This window comes from Microcaecilia unicolor, chromosome 9 (assembly GCF_901765095.1).
Source record: "Microcaecilia unicolor chromosome 9, aMicUni1.1, whole genome shotgun sequence".
Classification (NCBI taxonomy): Eukaryota; Metazoa; Chordata; class Amphibia; order Gymnophiona; family Siphonopidae; genus Microcaecilia; species Microcaecilia unicolor.
The window spans coordinates 43,420,556-43,439,871 of NC_044039.1; the positions used below are offsets into that span (position 1 = coordinate 43,420,556).

General features: G+C 39.1%; 1 protein-coding gene across 1 annotated transcript in view; it reads right to left on the reverse strand.

Annotated features, from left to right (window-relative positions):
• LOC115477824 (ELKS/Rab6-interacting/CAST family member 1-like) overlaps positions 1-19,316 on the reverse strand; it is a 631,897-nt gene that overhangs the window by 237,583 nt on the left and 374,998 nt on the right. The window contains exon 7 of the mRNA XM_030214916.1: positions 11,571-11,718. Within this exon, the coding sequence (XP_030070776.1) occupies positions 11,571-11,718 (148 nt within the window). The remainder of the gene's footprint in view (positions 1-11,570; positions 11,719-19,316) is intronic.

Below are 19,316 nucleotides of genomic sequence, written 5' to 3' on the forward strand. Positions count from 1 at the left end.
TGTGATTCTTCAAGTATCCACCTTAGTCATGCTTTTGTTCAGTCTTTTTAGGTTGGAGGGCAGAGAGAGTTTTATTTCTCTTTGAAGCACAGTACCCTTTTGTCTCTTAAATGTCTTTTAAATGTTCCCCAAAGGGAGAGGGAAGAGGGCTTTTGGAATGAAAGCCAGTTCTGCTGCAGTGTCAAATATATATATTTTTAAAAGCTGCACAGTATATATATGTATCTGATCCAACACAACATCATGCTACACATTAAATTCTGATGATTGGCTTATACCATAACAACTGTACCTGGAGTAGCTTGCCACAAATCTTGTAACTGAGACCAGTTCCATACACCTTATTCAACCGTACATATAATTTGCCTTCAATCTAGTCATTCACTTATTTATCTCATTTGTTTTGTCTTAACCATCTTGATTGTCTAAGATTTTACATTGTATTGGGCTGACCGAGTATATCTATGTAATATTAATGTATCATTTACATTCTGCTGATTTATTGTATTTCTGACATTCTACTGTGCTGTTTTAATGTGTATATTTCTGACACTGTATCATATAATTTCTATTATTAGGATTTAATTTGCCCATCTACAAGTTTACCTCAATGCTGTAGCTGTTCTTTATGCTGACATTTGGTCATTTTGCTATTGTTATGCTGTTAATACAAAGCTAGGTGATAGGAGTGTACTACCGTCCACCTGGCCAGGACAAGCAGACAGACGCAGCAATGTCAAAGGAAATTAGGGAAGCAAATAAAATAGGCAATGTAATAATAATGGGTGATTTCAATTATCCGGATATAGACTGGGTTAATGTAACATTGGTACATGCTAGGGAGATAAAATTTCTTGATGAAATCAAGGACAGCTTCATGGAACAGCTGGTTCAGGAGCCCACAAGAGAAGGAAAAATACTAGACTTAGTCCTTAGTGGAGCTCATGATCTGGTGCGGGGGGTACTGGTGCGAGGGACACTTGATAACAGTGATCATATAATATGATCAGTTTTGATATTGGCATTGAAATAAGTGAACTTAGGAAATCAAATACACTAGCGTTTAACTTTAGAAAAGGAGATTACGATAAAATGAGAAAAACGGTGAAAAAAAAGACTAAAAGGAGCAGCTCACAGGGTAAAAAACTTGCATCAGGCGTGGATGCTGTTCAAAAACACCAACCTAGAGGTACAGGACAAATATATTCTGCATATTAGAAAAAGAGGAAAAAAGACCAAGCGTCAGCCGGCGTGGCTAAACAGTAAGGTAAAGGAAGCCATTAGAGCCAAAAACCAATCCTTCAGAAAATGGAGAAGAGAACCAACGGAAAATAATAAGATAAAACATAAAGAATGCCAAGCCAAATGCAAAGCAGAGATAAGGAGGACAAAAAAGGACTTTGAAAAAAAGTTAACATTAGAAGCGAAAATACATAGGAAAATCTTTTTTGATACATTAAAAGCAGGAAGCCGGCTAAAGAATCAGTTGGGCCGCTGGACAAAAGTGGTGTTAAAGGGGCGATCAGGGAAGACAAAGCCATAGCGGAAAAATTAAATGAATTCTTTGCTTCGGTCTTCACCGAGGATTTGGGAGGGACACCGGTGCCGGAAAGGGTATTTGAAGCAGGTGAGTCAGAGAAACAAAATGAATTTTCTGTAAACTTGAGAGGGTGCAATGGGTCAGTTCTGCAAACTGAAGAGTAGTAAATCACCAGGACCAGATGGTATTCATCCCAGAGTATTAATAGAACTGAAAAATGAACTTCTAGAGCTACTGTTAGTAATATGCAATCTATCCCTAAAATCAGGTGCTGTACCGGAAGACTGGAGGGTAGCCAATCTTACGCCGATTTTTAAAAATCGTTCCAGAGGAGATCCAGGAAATTATAGACCGGTGAGTCTGACGTCGGTACCGGGCAAAATGGTAGAGGCTATTATTAAGAATAAAATTACAGAGCACATACAAAAACATGGGCTGATGAGACAAAGTCAGCACGGATTTAGTGAAGGGAAGTCTTGCCTCACCAATCTACTGCATTTTTTTGAGGGGGTGAACAAACATGTGGACAATGGGGAGCCGGTGGATATTGTTTATCTGGATTTTCAGAAGGCGTTTGACAAAGTGCATCATGAAAGCCTCCAGAGGAAACTGGAGAGTTATGGGATCGGAGGTAGGGTATTACTATGGATTAAGAGCTGGTTGAAGGATAGGAAGCAGAGAGTAGGATTGAATGGTCAGTATTCTCAATGGAGAAGGGTAGTTAGTGGGGTCCCTCAGGGGTCTGTGCTGGGACTGCTGCTTTTTAACATATTTATAAATGACCTAGAGATGGGAGTAACTAGTGAGGTAATTAAATTCGCAGATGACACTAAGTTATTCAGGGTCGTCAAGTTGCAGGAGGAGGGTGAAAGATTACAGGAGGACCTCGCGAGACTGGGGGATTGGGCATCCAAGTGGCAGGTGAAGTTCAATGTTGACAAGTGCAAAGTGATGCATGTGGGTAAGAGGAACCCGAATTACAGCTATGTCATGTAGGGTTCCGTGTTAGGAGTCACAGACCTAGAAAGGGATCTGGGAGTCATCGTCGATAAGACGTTGAAAACTTCTGCTCAGTGTGCTGCGGCGACTAAGAAAGCACACAGAATGTTCAGTATTATTAGGAAAGGGATGGAAAACAAACTTGAGGATGTTATAATGCCGTTGTATCACTCCATGGTGCGACTGCACCTCGAATATCGTGTCCAATTCTGGTCGCCGCATCTCAAAAAAGATATAAAAGAATTGGAGAAGGTGCAGAGAAGGGCGACGAAAATGATAAAAGGGATGGAACGACTTCCCTATGAGGAAAGGCTAAGACGGTTAGGGCTCTTCAGCTTGGAGAAAAGGTGGCTGAGGGGTGATATGATAGAAGTCTATAAGATAATGAGCGGAGTAGAGCGGACAGATGTGAAGCGTTTGTTTACACTTTCAAACAACAATAGAACCAGGGGGCACAAGATGAAGCTAGAATATGGTAGATTTAAAACAAATAGGAGAAAGTTTTTCTTTACTCAGCGTGTAGTTGGACTCTGGAACTCGTTGCCGGAGAATGTATGACAGCAGCTGGCTTTACGGAGTTTAAGGGGGGTTTGGACAGATTCCTGAAGGAAAAGTCCATTGAACATTATTAAATATATATATATTTTTTGGGGTTTTGCCGGGTTCTTGAAGCCTGGATTGGCCGCTGTCAGACATAGGATGCTGGGCTTGATGGACCCTTTGTCTTTTCCCAGTATGGTGGTGCTTTTGTGCTTATGTACACTGCCTTGGGTGAATCTCTTCACAAAGGTGTTAAATCCGTATAAACAATATCTCTCTATATAAAACGCACTGCCAACGTTCTATGAGGCAAACTTACCCAGCATTCCAAGTTAAGTTGTCATGATCCAGATCAGTTTTCTACCATGAGTGCTTGCCACCGCCCTCCGATGCTCCCCCCCCCCCCCGACGCACACAGAAAAACAGCGACCTACGCATATGCTCCACCCCCCCCATGGAGTGCCGTTGATCCGCCGCAATCAACACGGAGGGTAAGTCCAGCAACAAGGGGAGGGGGATGGCAAGGAAAGCGCCTTGCTAGCGCCCGTTTCATTGGCCTCAGAAATGGGCCTGACTAGTAACCAAATAAATCATAAATACAATTTCTGATTTTAAGTTTAAACTGATAAATACTTCAATGCAAAATAATTGAAATAGGTGTTTATTAGATAAACACTAGAAAAACACCACTTTACTGCCTTGTATTCACCTCTCAGTTTTTGTGCCTTTTCTGTACTGGTAACTCCTACATGACACAAATGAACAAGTTTGATTCTACTGGAGAAGGTACCCAGCAATACCTGTGGCATGAAAACAGAGATATAATCCTGATTTTTTTGTGCGTTCATAAAACCCTAATCATCTAGAAAATAAATATCTAAATTTACATTTATAAGCACCTAAGAACAGAAGCCCCAATTATAAACCACAGGAGTACATTAAGAATACCATCTTCTACAAAACTTGGGTACCAAAACCAAGATAGTAAGATGGATGGAGCTGAAATCTTAAGAAAGAAATAATTTTATGGTCTATTCCTCCTATTATTGCTTATTTAAAAGATACTGAGGATCCTTCGATCAAGCAGGAATAAGATATCAACGACACTTATCTATAACCAAAGCTCATATTTTCCTGTGATCCCATTGCATAATAAGGGCTGCAGATTATAAGCCTTACTCTGGAAAAGGGTCATTAAATGCCTCCTATTATTTTTGACAGGGGACAGTGTCTCCAAATCTTTGTTTTGTGCATACTATTACAGGAATGAACTAATTTGTAAAGCCAAATTTACTGTTGTGAACTTCTTAATAGCTGAACTGTGCCAAAGAGAGCTTCCTTTGGCATTTATAAGATGTAGTATGTTTAGTTTAGTTTATTTACTTGAACTACTGCCCTTCTCTATATAACCAAGACAGTTTATGATAAAACAAAGCATAAAGAAGTTAAAAAGTGCACACACAGAGGGGCATTTTTGATATGATATCTAAGTCTGACTTTGGACGTTTTGCACAAAATGTCCAAAATCCAAATAAAAAAAGGATGCCATTTTCGAAAAACAAAAATGTCCAAGATTGTGTGCTTTGTACTTAAAAAAATTTTTTTTTACCATTTTCAAATACAAAAATGTTCAAGTGAAAAATGTAGAAAATCAAGCCACTGGGATGTAGGAGGGGTCAGCATTTTTAGTAGACTGGTCCTCCAGACTTCCCAGGAGAGCAATGGGGCACTGCAGTGGACTTCAAATAAATGCTTCCAGGTACAAGTCACTGTTGCTCCCTTACCTTGTCTGCTGAGCCTCCCAAAAGCCACTGTCCACAACTGTACAATAGCCCTTATAGATAAAAAGGGAACCTATATGTGGGTAGGGTAGGGTTTTGGTTTGTTTAGGAGGGCTCACAATTTCCACCACAAGTGTAACAGAAAGGAGGAGGTATGGGCCTGGGTCCACCTGTCTACAATGCACTGCACCCACCACTACACTACTCGAGGGACCTGCATGCTGCTCTAATGGACTTGAGTATAACATTTGAGGCTGGCAAGTAATGTTTTTAATCACATTTTTGAGAGGCATGAAGGGGTCACTGACCACTGGGAGAGTAAGGGGAGGTCATTCCCGATTCCCTCCAGTGGTCACCTGGTCATTTAGTGCACCTTTTTGTGCCTTATTCATTCTAAAAACAGGTGTAGCTCAAAACATTTTAGTTCTAGTCCTGAACGGTTTTGTTTTGTTCCGTTAGAGATGAAAAACGTCCAAGTCTTAGGAATGCCCAAATCACCACCCTTAAGACGCCCCCAACACACCCCATTGAGATTTCGATGCACTGCAGATGAACAGCATAGAAAAATGTCTAAAAAATATATCAATTTGGATGTTTTGTGAGAAAAACATCCAAATGCTTTTCTATGCCACGTTTTAGACATTCTTCTCTTTTGAAAAAGAGTCCCACAGTGTGACAAAATGACACATTTCCCCCTCCTCCTTTTGCTAATTTATGCACGTCTGTTCAGGGACTGGGTGTGAAAAGACATGGTAAAGTGTGTCTTATCTGGGTAATAGGGACTGTATGAGGCATGTGCATGTCTTTGCGACTATGCATATAGACTAACAAACAGAAGGATAGGCAAATGGAGTTTTCCTAGTAGGTCTATTGCTTGGGCAAAATGTGGGAAAAAAACACATCAAAGAGAATAGAAAGGAGGAGGTGATTACAAAAGATAAATAATAAGCATATAGTAAAATATTTGAAAAAAAGAATAGTTTATAGTATCTGTCTTCAAATAACTATCATCTGAAAATTTGATAACCTCACTCATTGTTCCCATTTCCAGATCATTTATAAATATATTAAAAAGCACCAGTACCAGATAGGTCTTTAGATCTTTTCTGAATTGGAGGTAGATTGTGATGCTTCTTGTGATGTTGGGTATTGGGTATTGAGTTCCACCATTTGAATCCCAGATAGTTAAATCCAGCTATGTAGATGGATTCATAAGTTATGATTCTGCAATTTGGTAGGTGAAGTAGTAGGTAGATTCTGGTTTCAGGGTTTGCATTTCTTGGGGATAGATCAATCAGGTCAAGCATTTAGTCAGGAGACATGCCAAACAGAATTTTGAAGATAAAGGTACTGGATTTGAAAATTAGTTTTGCTTTGATTGGGAGCCAGTGTAGTGCTTCGAGTAGTGGTGTTGCACTTTTGTATTTTGACTTTTTGAATATCAGTCTGGCTGCTGTATTTTGAACAGTCTGCAGCGATTTCAGTATGTTTTCTTTGCACCCTATATATGCTACATTACAATAAACTAGTTGGGACAGTATCAGCGATTGTACTATTAAGCAAAATGATTGTCTGGGAAAGTAGTCTCTAATCCTTCTCAGTTTCCATAGGTTTCTGAAGCTTTCTGATGTGATTGCTGATATTTCACTCTCCAGGGTAAGGTGTTTGACGAGATTGATTCCTAGTATTTTTAGTTGTGCTTTGATTTGGAATGTTTGTCAATTGTGAAGTTTTGGTAGGAAGTGTGATTATGTGGGCTGGATAGTACTAGGAACTTGGTTTTATTTTTGTTGAGTTTAAAGGTTGTGGCCCAATTTTCCATAAGGTCTCCTTTTCTGATTTTACCCAGGATGTCTGTGATGTTATTGTTGAAGAGTATGTAGATAGTGATGTCATTGGCATGTATGAATGGATTAAATCCCAGTTGTTCCAGTTTTTTGCCAGGTGCGGCCATCATTACATTGAACAGTATTGGTGATATTGGAGAACCTTGTGCTACCTTTCAGTCAGAAATCCAGGAGGCTAAGAGTTGGTTAAACATCTTTACAATGTAGGATCTAGTCCTTAAAAAGCTTTTTAACCAGGCTGCCACTGTGTCACTGATTCCTATATTAGTCAAGTAGGGTCATTAGTGTTGTGTGGTCGACTAGGTCGAATGCTATTCACATGTTGAATTGGAGTAATAGGATGTTCTGTCCTTGGCATATCAGCCTTCTGAATTTTGTTATTATGGGGATTATGACTGTCCCAGTGCTGTATGATGGTCTGAATCCTGATTGTGAGTTGTGAAGGAGTGAGTAAGTATTTCATTAGATGTTGTGCTGCTAGACCCTCCATTGTTTTGGTCAGCATTAGTATTGAGGCCATCAGTCTATAGTTTGTAAGTTCGTTTGTCTTGCTAGTGGTGTTTTTAGGGATTGGGGTGAGTATGATATTTCCTTTGTCAGAGGGGAAGTGGCCTTTCGAAAGCAAGTATTTTATGTGTTTGGTGAATCACAGAGGCATATTTTCAAAGCACTTAGCCTTCCAAAGTTCCATAGAAACCTATGGAACTTTGGAAGGCTAAGTGCTTTGAAAATATGCCTCTATGAACCAGTCTGGTGGGATTTTCATTATATAATTGGGGCAGCTGTCAAGTAGGCATTTTGCATGTGTGTATTTTGTCAGTAGTGCTTTAACTGAGCTGGTTGTGGGTGTCTTGAAGGAGGACCAGATTCTGTCTGCCTTGATATGATCATTATTGGTGTCACATAGGAAGTCTATGAGGGATGTTTGTGTTGTGGAGAGATTTGATCTTATTTTTACTATCTTTTGTTCAAAGTGTTGTGCGAGCTCATCTGTGGTTGGTGGTGTTTCGTTTGATGCTCGTAAGGTTTGGGTGTTTAGTAGACTGTTGGTTTATTCAGTTCTGGGTTCACATATGTGCTGTATTGTTTCACTTTTGCTTTCTTTATGTTGTGTTTATAGGTTCTTAAGGCTTTCCTCCATAAGTTTTTGCTCATTTCTGATTTTTTTTGGACTAGTTTCTTTCTAATTTTCTGCAAAGTTTTTTCATTTCCAGTAGTTCATCATTAAACCAGGGGCAAGGTTGTTTGTTACTTCTAGCTCTCTCTTTGATTGGAGCTATTTTGTTCAATGTGTGTTTGCTCATTTCATCCCAGTTTCTTATGAAGTGGATGCTATTGGGTTGTATGTTTGTTTGTTCTTTCAGTACCATTGTCCAGAAGTTGTAGTTATCGACCTTACCTCTTGTGGTGCAGGTGTGTGATGTTTGTGGTTTTCTGTTTTTGCCGTTCTCGTTCCACTGGAGTGGAGGAGTGGCCTAGTGGTTAGGGTGGTGGACTTTGGTCCTGGGGAACTGAGTTTGATTCCCGGCACAGGCAGCTCCTTGTGACTCTGGGCAAGTCACTTAACCCTCCATTGCCTGCCGCATTGAGCCTGCCATGAGTGGGAAAGTGCAGGGTACAAATGTAACAAAAATAAAAAAAATAAAATAAAATAAATGTGAGTTTTCTATGGTCAGACCATAGTACTTCTTTCCAGTTGTGATTTTCTATTCTGTGGTTGTTATTGGCTGAGAATTTTTGAATTAGTACATCTAGTTGGTGGCCCTTTGTGTGAGAGGAAGTGTCTTGCACTGTTTTAAAGTCCCATTGGTTCAGGAAATCTGTTAGTGTTCTGGTATTGGGGCCATGCTGTTTTTCTAAGTGTAAGTTAATATCTTCTAGTAGAAGGATTTCAGTGAAGCTTGTACAAATGTTTGATATGAAATCCATGATGTCGTCTTGTGCATTGGTCCAACTTCCTGGGGGGTGGTAGAAAAGTACACAGCATAGCTTGCCAGTTAATGTTGCATCTGTTATTTTGCACGCCAAAATTTCAATTGTAGGGTCATGTGTTCAACAACAGGTTCTACTGAGAAGAGGGATTTGCATATTAAGGCAATCCTACCTTCTCTCTCTTTGTTTAAGTTGATTTGTATTACTTTATAACCCGGTGGGCATAGGTAGTGCAATATTGGGTTGTCTTTAAGGTGCAGCCATGTTTCTGTTATAAACAGCAGACCTAGATGATCTGCTTCTATCCAGTCTCTAATTATCGCTGACTTATTGACTACTGACCTTGTGTTTATGTAGCCCATGTGGATGGGAACATATGGCAGTTTCTAGCATTTTGCCCAGGATTAATGCCAGGTTCACCAGACTGTAGTTTCCCAGGTCACCCTGGAACCCATTTTAAAAATTGGCCTTACATTGACTACCCTCCAATTTTAAGGAACTGAAGATGATTTTAATGATAGGTTATAGACTAATAATAATAATCTGCAATCTTTCAGTACTCTAGGGTGTGCACCATTCAGTCCAGGCAATTTGCTACTCTTTAGTACATCTTCCAGGTTCACAAAAATTTAAGTTCCTCTGAAATGTCACCATTAAATTGAGAGCAAGATTACCCATGAACCAGTCATGGTAGATGGGAACCAGAGTATGAAGATCAATGTAGCATAGACTATTCAACATGCTAGACCAGGTTACAATATTTATCGTACTGGAAGAGCTAATGGACCAGAAGAAAGATCCCGGGTAAACGTCTTTTAAGGCCATTCATCTGGCTTCTCCAGTTTCACACTCATTCTCATAATAAACTTGATCATGGGGCCCCTCAAAAATGGGGGGGGGGGGGGTAGGGGTGGGTACTGTCACAGTATATCAAAAGTAACTGTAACCGTAACCTCGACTCCAATCGATTATGTGCTTCCTCACCCTAAGCTGGCACACGACGAATCTACTCGTCACTCAGCCCTTTATTTATTTTAATTTTACCTAAGCTTTGGAACAATCTCCCTCCCTCTATTCGCAATGAAGCATCTCTCCCCACATTTAAAACACTACTGAAGTCCCTTTTTTTTTTTTTTTTTTTTTAACTATGGCTTTTTCCCTGGATAGCTAATTGTATTTAATGACTGACTATAGTTTACAGAGTTTTGGATGACCGGTTATGCTACTTTAGGGCAAGAGAATAATTTTTTGAATGACCTTGTTTCATTTGCACTGTCTCTTTCCTATCTTAATATAGCAGTCCTCTTTCCATATTTTATCTGTTTTAGACTGTACACCGCTTTGATCTGCTAGCCAGTGATGCAAGTATAGAAAGTTTTAATACACAAACTTACTTTGCAGGACTCAGACTCTAAAATAGAGAGTGAGCTTGCCCTCTTCTTGCTTTTATACTATTGTCTGTCTCCACTCTATGAGGTGACACCACTCGGTCCGTCACTTCCAAGATCACTTGGGCTGACTGTTCTTGTAGAAGGTTTCCAGCAATTGGTCACCCACACATATATACACCCAGGAACCCTTAAAGTCTTCTCTGTCTTCAGATAGATGTCTTGTGGAACTCTGAGTGGATTATTCTCTGCTGATTTCTGTATATGATTTTTTTCTAGTTTATCGCTTTCAAACCTAACCTGCCTGTCTTCACCTCTGCCTGTTCCTGGACTCTACTTGTTGTCTTGGATTTGTTCTTCACCAGCATCCTTCCTGCCGCATCCTCCATCCGCCACTTAGTATCCACTCCTCCTCTTTGGTACCCCTGTGCTTCAGTACTGGTAGCTTCTGAGCAATAGACGGCTCAACTTGAAGGGAAATGGAGCTGTTATAGGTGAAGGTCCATGTCCCTACCCTCCCTAGCAGACCTGATGTGACATTTATTCCAGTCAATACTGTCACCCGAGAATAATAAAACAGAAGACAGCATAAGATCAATGAAATGCAAAATGTACAAATCTGCTATAAAAGACTTGTGCTGCAAGTGACTATCCCATCCAATAAAGTAAATCTCAATAGTGGAGAAAGATGTAGTCAGCACTTTCACATAAGCCCTTAACTAACTAATATGTCTGAGCTTCAAACTTGTAATCATCAGTCAAAAAACTCCGTTCAAGAAGACCAAAATTAACTTTTCTAAAAATAGTAAAATACAAAACCAGGCTTGCCACATCCATATGTCATACAGAGTCATGCCAAAGATCCCACTAATCAATTATTTCCAGTGTCCATCTAATCTCATCAAAAATTTAAAAAAAGAACACATCCATATTAAATCTTCCATTATTATTGAGCTGTCAAATTTGTTAGCTTCACTAATATTTGTTGTCATTTCATCATCTGTCTATTCATTTTGGCCAGAGGGCTGGTAGTATATTGCCATAAAAAGCAAAAGCATATTTTAAATCATTAAACTTTATGTCTAAAGAAGAAAGTGTCAAGACATGTCAACAGGACATTACTCCAAGGAAAGAATGGTCATGGAATTCTTCCTGTTGACATTACTATGCTCAGCCTCATGGTCATCAGTGCACATATGTGTACCTACCAGTACATTCTTGAACTTTATAAATCAAAATAAATATTATAAAATTGACTAATATCATTAAGTTAACTTTGGATCACTGTAAATCATAACATGTTAAGATGAAGACCTTGTACACTCTAAGAATGAAACTCGAACATCTGAGAGATCATAAGCATACGTTTCAGCAGTATGTTAGAAAAGGCCAACTCTAACCAGTATAAATAAATCAGCTACTACATTTGTCCACACAATATATTAGTTAATATCAATAGTGCATTATTAGCTGAAAAGGAATTTGAAGGATTACACTGCAGTCCTTCTTCCACATCTGCTCCTTTCCTTTCATTAGTGCTTACCTGCTGTTTAAGCTGTTGCATCAGACGATCTTTCTCCCTTTTCAAAGAAGCCACTTCATCCTGAGTTTTCTTTTTCTTGGAGGATGAAAGCTCTAGCAGAGCAATGTTGGCATCTTTTTCACTAATGGCAGCAAGAAGAGCTTCCTGCCTGAAAAAGAAAAAAAAAAAGAAAGTTGTTAGCAAAAGCCTTCCCAAATCAGACCTATCAACACCAGAACTAGTCAGGTTTTTAGGATATCAAAAATGAATATGCTTGAAATAAAACTGCAGTAGAACAGTCAGCTTTTAAGCTATCCAGATCATTTTTACTGGGTGTGCTACAGGCATATGAGGTAGTTCTCAAGGTATATTATGGCAATAAAGCGCAGTATTTGCCCTTTAACCTGCGTATCATTACTCTAATTCACGTTAATACAAATAACAAAGAGATACGTAACAATGAAATGCAAATGCCGCAAATACAGGCAATTCAAATTACAACCCACCAGATAGAAAAAATGTGGGGACTAAATTTCCATTCAATGTCCTAATAGTGTCCCAAACATATACATTCACTGCAGGACTTACAAATTTTTATAGTCATAAGCGATTTACTCCAATTTACTTTCGGGGTTCATCAGATCTGATTCAATGAGGATTTGCACCACACCATTGCGCTTGTGACGAAAAGAACACAATTGTTCATATGGATGTGAGATGCAGTCAGATCTGATGAACCCCAAAAGTAAACTGGAGTAAATCACTTATGACTATACAAATTTGTAAATCCTGCAGTGAATGTATATGTTTGGGACACTATTGGCAAATACAGACAAGGCACCTATTTATTACGTAAATCGAACGCAGTGTTCTAAAAACAAAAGGCTGTGTTACTTCTGAAAAATAATACTATCAAAAAGCTGGCATTATGTTTGCTGCTTGGGAGCACAGGTTGCTAACCTGGAAGATGTAATGGGGAAATTTGACAGACTGAAGAGTAGTAAATCATCTGGACCGAATGGTATACATGCCACTGTTCTAATAGAATTGAAAAATGAACTCGAGGAGCTATTGCTAGTCATATGTAATTTATCTTTAAAATCCAGCATGGTACCGGAAGATTGGAGGGTGGCCAATGTAACGCCAATTTTCAAAAAAGGCTCCAGAGGTGATCCGAGAAAGTATAGACCAGTGAGCTTGACATTGGTGCTGGGCAAAATAGCAGAGCCAATTAAAAAGAACAAAATTACAGGGCATTTACATAAGCATGGATTAATGAGACGTAGAGGCGTATTTTCAAAGCACTTAGACTTACAAAGTTACATTGTAATCTATGGAACTTTGTAAGGCTAAGTGCTTTGAAAATGAGCCCCGAAGTCAACCTGGATTTAGTCAAGGGAAATCTTGCCTCATCAATCTACTACATTTCTTTGAAAGGGTGAATAAACATGTGGATAAAGGTAAGCCGGTCAGTATTGTGTATCTGGATTTTCAAAAGGCATTTGACAAAGTATCTCATGAAAGACTCTTGAGGAAATTAGAAAGTCATGGGATAGGAGGTAATGTGCTATTGGGCATTAAAAATCTGGTTAAAAGATAGAAAACAGTAAGGTTAGATGGTCAGTATTTTTAATATAGAAGAGCAGATAATGGGGTTCCCTAGGGGCTTGTACTGGGACCACTTCTTTTTAACACATTTATAAATGATCTAGAGATGGGAATAACTAGTGAGGTAATTAAATTTGCTGATGACGCAATGTTACTCACAGTGTTTAAGTCACAAGAGGATTGTGAAAAATTACAAGAGGACTTTACAAGACTGGGAGACTGGGCATCCAAATGGCAGATGTTTAATGTGGGTAACTGCAAAGTGATGCATGTGGGGAAGAGGAACCCAAACTATAGCTATGTGCTACAAGTTTCCACATAAGGTGTTACCAACCAGGAAAAGAATCTAGGTGTCATCGATGGTACGCTGAAACCCTCTACTCAGTTTACAGTGACAGCTAAGAAAACAAACAGAATGTTAGGAATTATTAGGAAAGGAATGGAAAAAAAAATGAGAATGTTATAATGCCTTTGTATTGCTCCATGGTGTGACTGCACCTCAAATACTGTGTGCAATTCTGGTCACCACATCTCAAAAAAGAAACAGCGAAATAAGGAAAGGTACAGAGAAGTGAGATGAAAATGAAAAAGGGGATGGGACAACTTCTCTATGAGGAAAGGCTAAAGCGTCTAGTACTTTTAGCTTGGAGAATAATAGTAATAACAACAATAATATTAAACTTTATTTATAACCCACTAGATCTGCAAGAGTCTAAGTGGGGAACAAGCCACATACAAAGTATAAAAGGACAAAACAATAAAAATTATGTCTTTACTCAACAAACTATAAAAATTACTATATTACTCTAACAATAAAACATACAGCAGTTTAGATTTGTGTAGTATAAAATAATATACACCAAGGGAACCAAAGGCCTGAAAAAAATAAATTAGTTTTTAAAGCTTTTTTAAACTGACCTATATTCTGTATTAAACAAATTTCAACTGGCAGCGCATGCCATAATTTCGGACCTTTGATATAAAAAATAGATGATCTACATTCTTTCAAATAAATCTGATGAAATGAAGGCACATCAAGTAGCTGTTTCTGAGATGATCTCAGAGAAGAAGCAGGCTGATAGCATCTTAGAGTGGCACTAAGAGTTGGTGAGATATCACCATTTAATATTTTAAAAACTAACAATAAAATTTTAAATTCAATACGAAATTTTACAGGAAGTCAGTGTATCAATTTCAAAATTGGAGTAACATGATCATAACAGGAACCTCCTTTAATCACTTGGGCTACAGTATTCTGAACAACTTGTAACGTCTTCAGCACAGTACCAGTAATCCTCATTAACAAGACGTTGCAGTAATCTAACAGTGGACAAACTACAGGCTGCACAATTGTACAAACATTTTCAGCAGAGACAAGTGATCTAATATGCTGAGGGGATATATGATAGAGGTCTATAAAATACTGAGTGGAGTAGAATGGGTAGGACTAGGGGGCACGCAATGAAGCTACTAAGTAGTAAATTTAAAACAAACTGGAAAAACTCTTTCTTCACTCAATGTGTAATAAAACTCTGGAATTTGTTGTGGTAAAAGTAGTTAGCTCAGCAGGGTTTCAACAAGGTTTGGATAATTTCCTAAAAGAAAAGTCCATAAGTCATTATTAAGATAAACTTGGGAAAATCCACTGCTTATTTCTAGGATAAGCAGCATAAAATCTGTTTTACTGTGTTGGGATCTTGCTAGGTACTTGTGACCTGGACTGGCCACTGTTGGAAACAGGATACTGGGCTTGATGGATCTTTGGTCTATTCCAGTATGGCAATGCTTATGTTCTTATGTTAAATTCCTAACCTATCCCAAAAAGGAGGAGAGAATCTCAATATCACACAACAATTTTTCTCTTTTTAACAAAAGCTAAATTTGTACTTCAAATAGATTTTAGTTCTGTGATCAGACTTTAAACTCTCAAAATATGAAAAGGAAAAAGCCTCTGAAACCCAACCTCCAGCCCAGAGCAGGAAGTTTGAACGTGCTAAAACTATCTGGTTTGTTCACGCCTTGAGACAGCTAATATATAGAGAAACTCTGGCCACAGTTGGTGCGTTGGACCAATTATTTACACGCAATATCTCCCCTGCATTTGAAAGTTGAAGTTAAGTTTAAAATTGAGTTTATTATTTTCTTCACAGTTTTCCTGGATCCATAGTCAGTTCTGTGAAGATTTAGCATCTTCTGCACTATAAGAAAAGGTTTTTTATGCCGATGAAGATAAGGAACCCATGATTTCTTCTAACCTGTGTCACAAAAGATAACTATTTGGGCTGGAGGTTGGTCTTCCAACCTGTGTCACTAAAGATAACTATTTGGGCTGGAGGTTGGGTTTCAGAGGCTTTTTCCTTTTCATATTTTGAAAGTTTAAAGTCTAAAGTCTGATGCACTTCACAGAACTAAAATCTATTTGAAGTACAAATTTTGCTTAAATTCCTAGCCTATGATATAGTACACTTGGGCCACATTTTAAAGGGGCTGAATATGAAAAGATTAATTTCCACTTTCCTTTCCAACTACTAAGGGCCCTCACCCAGAGTTAGGTAGTAATGAAGTACAGTTACTACTGCCAATAATTTTACATGTAACGAGTTACATTTTTTTGACCACAGTTTTTACTTGTAACTGTATTTTTGTACTTAGTAATGCAGTACAATTTTGGAAATTAGTTTTTTAAAGAAAGCATTTTCCATACCTCTACTTCTTTCCCTCTACACGCTTTCCAAGTTATGACAGATGCAGCTTGCATCTGACATCACTTCAAAATCCTAGTTCCCATCCTAGGGCCCAAATCAGATGCAAGCCAGTGTCTGACATCACTTGGAAATCCTAGTCCCCATCCTAGTCCCCACAAGGCCTGAATTGGAAGGGATAGAGCTTTCATTTACAAAATGTCACTGGAAGACCTATTTTTATGATCACTGCCTAAACACTGAGGAGATAGTCCAGGAGAAAGAGGCTCAAGGCAGCCGGAGGCATTCTTGTAGCTGTAACCGCATTAAGATCTCCATAGTCTTTTCCACTTAGTTCTAAAAACTTTGTACCACAGAATTAAGAGAGAGAATCTAGCAGGCACTGCAGGATCTAGTAAAGGGGAAAAGGATAGTGATAGGAGTGTACTACCGTCCGCCTGGCCAGGATGAACAGACGGATGCAGAAATGTTAAAGGAAATAAGGGAAGCAAACAAACTGGGCAACACAATAATAATGGGTGATTTCAATTACCCCGATATTGACTGGGTAAATGTAACATCGGGGCACGCTAGGGAGGTAAAATTCATGATGAATTCAAGGACTGCTTTATGGAGCAGCTGGTACAGGAGATGACGAGAGAAAGAAAAATTCAAGACCTAGTCCTTAGTGGAGCGCATGATCTGGTGCGGAAGGTAACGGTGCTGGGGCCGCTTGATAACAGTGATCATAATATGATCGGATTTGATATTAGCTTTGAAGTAAGTATACATAGGAAATACATAGGAAATCAAATACGTTAGCGTTTAACTTTAAAAAAAGGAGACTATGATAAAATGAGAAGAACGGTGAAAAAAAACTTAGAGGATCGGCTGCGAGAGTCAAAAATTTACATCAGGCGTGGATGCTGTTCAAAAACACCATCCTGGAAGCCCAGGCCAAATACATTTTGCATATTAAAAGAAGGAGGACGGAAGACCAAACGACAGCTGGCGTGGTTAAAAAGTGAGGTGAAGGAAGCTATTACAGCTAAAAGAAAATCCTTCAGAAAATGGAAGAAGAAACCAACTGAAAATAATAAGGAACAGCATAAGGAATGTGAAGTCAAATGCAAAGCGCTGAAAAGGAAAGCTAAGAGGGATTGCGTTGGAGGCAAAAACATATAGTAAAATTATTTTTAGGCATATTAAAAGCAGGAAGCCGGCAAAAGAATCGGTTGGACCGCTTGATGACTGAGAAGTAAAAGGAGCGATCAGGGAAGACAAAGCCGTAGTGGAGAGATTAAATGAATTCTTTGCTTCGGTCTTCACCGAGGAAGATATGGGTGGGATACCGATGCCGGAAATGGTATTCGAAGCTGACGAGTCGGAGAAACTTAATGAATTCTCTGTAAACCTGGAGGATGTAATTGGGCAGTTCTACAAACTGAAGAGTAGCAAATCTCCTGGACCGGATGGTATTCATCCCAGAGTACTGATAGAACTAAAAAATGAGCTTGCAGAGCTATTGTTAGAAATATGTAATTTATCCTTAAAATCGAGCATGGTACTGGAAGACTGGAGGGTGGCCAGTGTAACACTGATTTTTAAAAAAGGTTCAAGAGGAGATCCGGGAAATTATAGACCAGCGAGTCTGATGTTGGTGCCGGGCAAAATGGTAGAGACTATTATAAAGAACAAAATTACAGAGCATATTCAAAAGCATGGATTAATGAGACAAAGTCAACATGGATTTAGTGAAGGGAAATCTTGCCTCACCAATCTACTACATTTCTTTGAAGGGGTGAACAAACATGTGGATAAAGGTGAGCCGGCTGATATTGTGTATCTGGATTTTCAGAAGGCCTAACACATACGTCTCCCGTGGATTTCTACTCCCTAAGTGCATCACTTTGCATTTCTTCGCATTGAATTTTAATTGCCAAGCATTAGACCATTCTTCTAGCTTCCGCAGATCTTTTTTCATGCTTTCCACTCCCTCCGGGGTGTCCACTCTGTTGCAAATCTTGGTGTCATCCGCAACATGGATTTAGTGAAGGGAAATCTTGCCTCACCAATCTATTACATTTCTTTGAAGGAGTGAACAAACATGTGGATAAGGGTGAGCTGGTTGATATTGTGTATCTAGATTTTCAGAAGGCATTTGGTAAAGTACCTCATGAAAGACTCCAGAGGAAATTGGAGAGTCATGGGATAGGAGGTAGTGTTCTATTGTGGATTAAAAACTGGTTAAAAGATAGAAAACAGAGAGTAGGGTTATATGGTCAGTATTCTCAATGGAGAAGGGTAGTTAGTGGGGTTCCCCAGGGGTCTGTGTTGGGACCGCTGCTTTTTATAAATGACCTAGAGATGGCAGTAACTAGTGAGGTAATTAAATTTGCTGATGACACAAAGTTATTCAAAGTCGTTAAATCACGGGAGGATTGTGAAAAATTACACGAGGACCTTACGAAACTGGGAGACTGGGCGTCTAAATGGCAGATGACGTTTAATGCGAGCAATTGCAAACTGATGCATGTGGGAAAGAGGAACCCGAACTATAGCTATGACATGCAATGCTCCACGTTAGGAGTCACAGACCAAGAAAGGGATCTAGGCGTCGTCATTGATGATACATTGAAATCTTCTGCTCAGTGTGCTGCTGCGGCTAAGAAAGCAAATAGAATGTTAGGTATTATTAGAAAAGGAATGGAAAACAAAAACGAGGATGTTATAATGCCTTTGTATTGCTCCATGGTGCGACCGCACCTCGAATATTGTGTTCAATTCTGGTTGACGCATCTCAAAAAAGATATAGTGGAATTAGAAAAGGGGCAGAGAAGGGCGACGAAAATGATAAAGGTGATGGGACGACTTCCCCTATGAGGAAAGGCTAAAGCGGCTAGGGCTCTTCAGCTTGGAGAAAAGGCTGCTGAGGGGAGATATGATAGAGGTCTATAAAATAATGAGTGGCGTTGAATGGGTAGATGTGAAGCGTCTGTTTACGCTTTCCAAAAATACTAGGACTAGGGGGCATGCGATGAAGCTACAATGTAGTAAATTTAAAACAAATCAGAGAAAAGTTTCTTTGCTCAACGTGTAATTAAACTCTGGAATTCATTGCCAGAGAATGTGATAAAGGCTTAGCGGAGTTTAAAAAAGGTCTGAATGGCTTCCTAAAGGAATAGTCCATAGACCATTATTAAATGGACTAGGGGAAGACCCACTATTTCTGGGATAAGCAGTATAAAATGTTTAGTACTTTTTTGGGATCTTGCCAGGTATTTGTGATCTGGATTGGCCACTGTTGGAAACAGGATGCTGGGCTTGATGGACCTTTGGTCTTTTCCAGTATGGCAACACTTATGTACTAAGGAACGGAAATTGTGGATGGACCAGGTCCAAGGTGAAGGTACAGGTGTTGCTATGGGTAGCATGGGGTGGCAAGTGTCACCCCCCATAAAAAATGTCTTTTTATCCC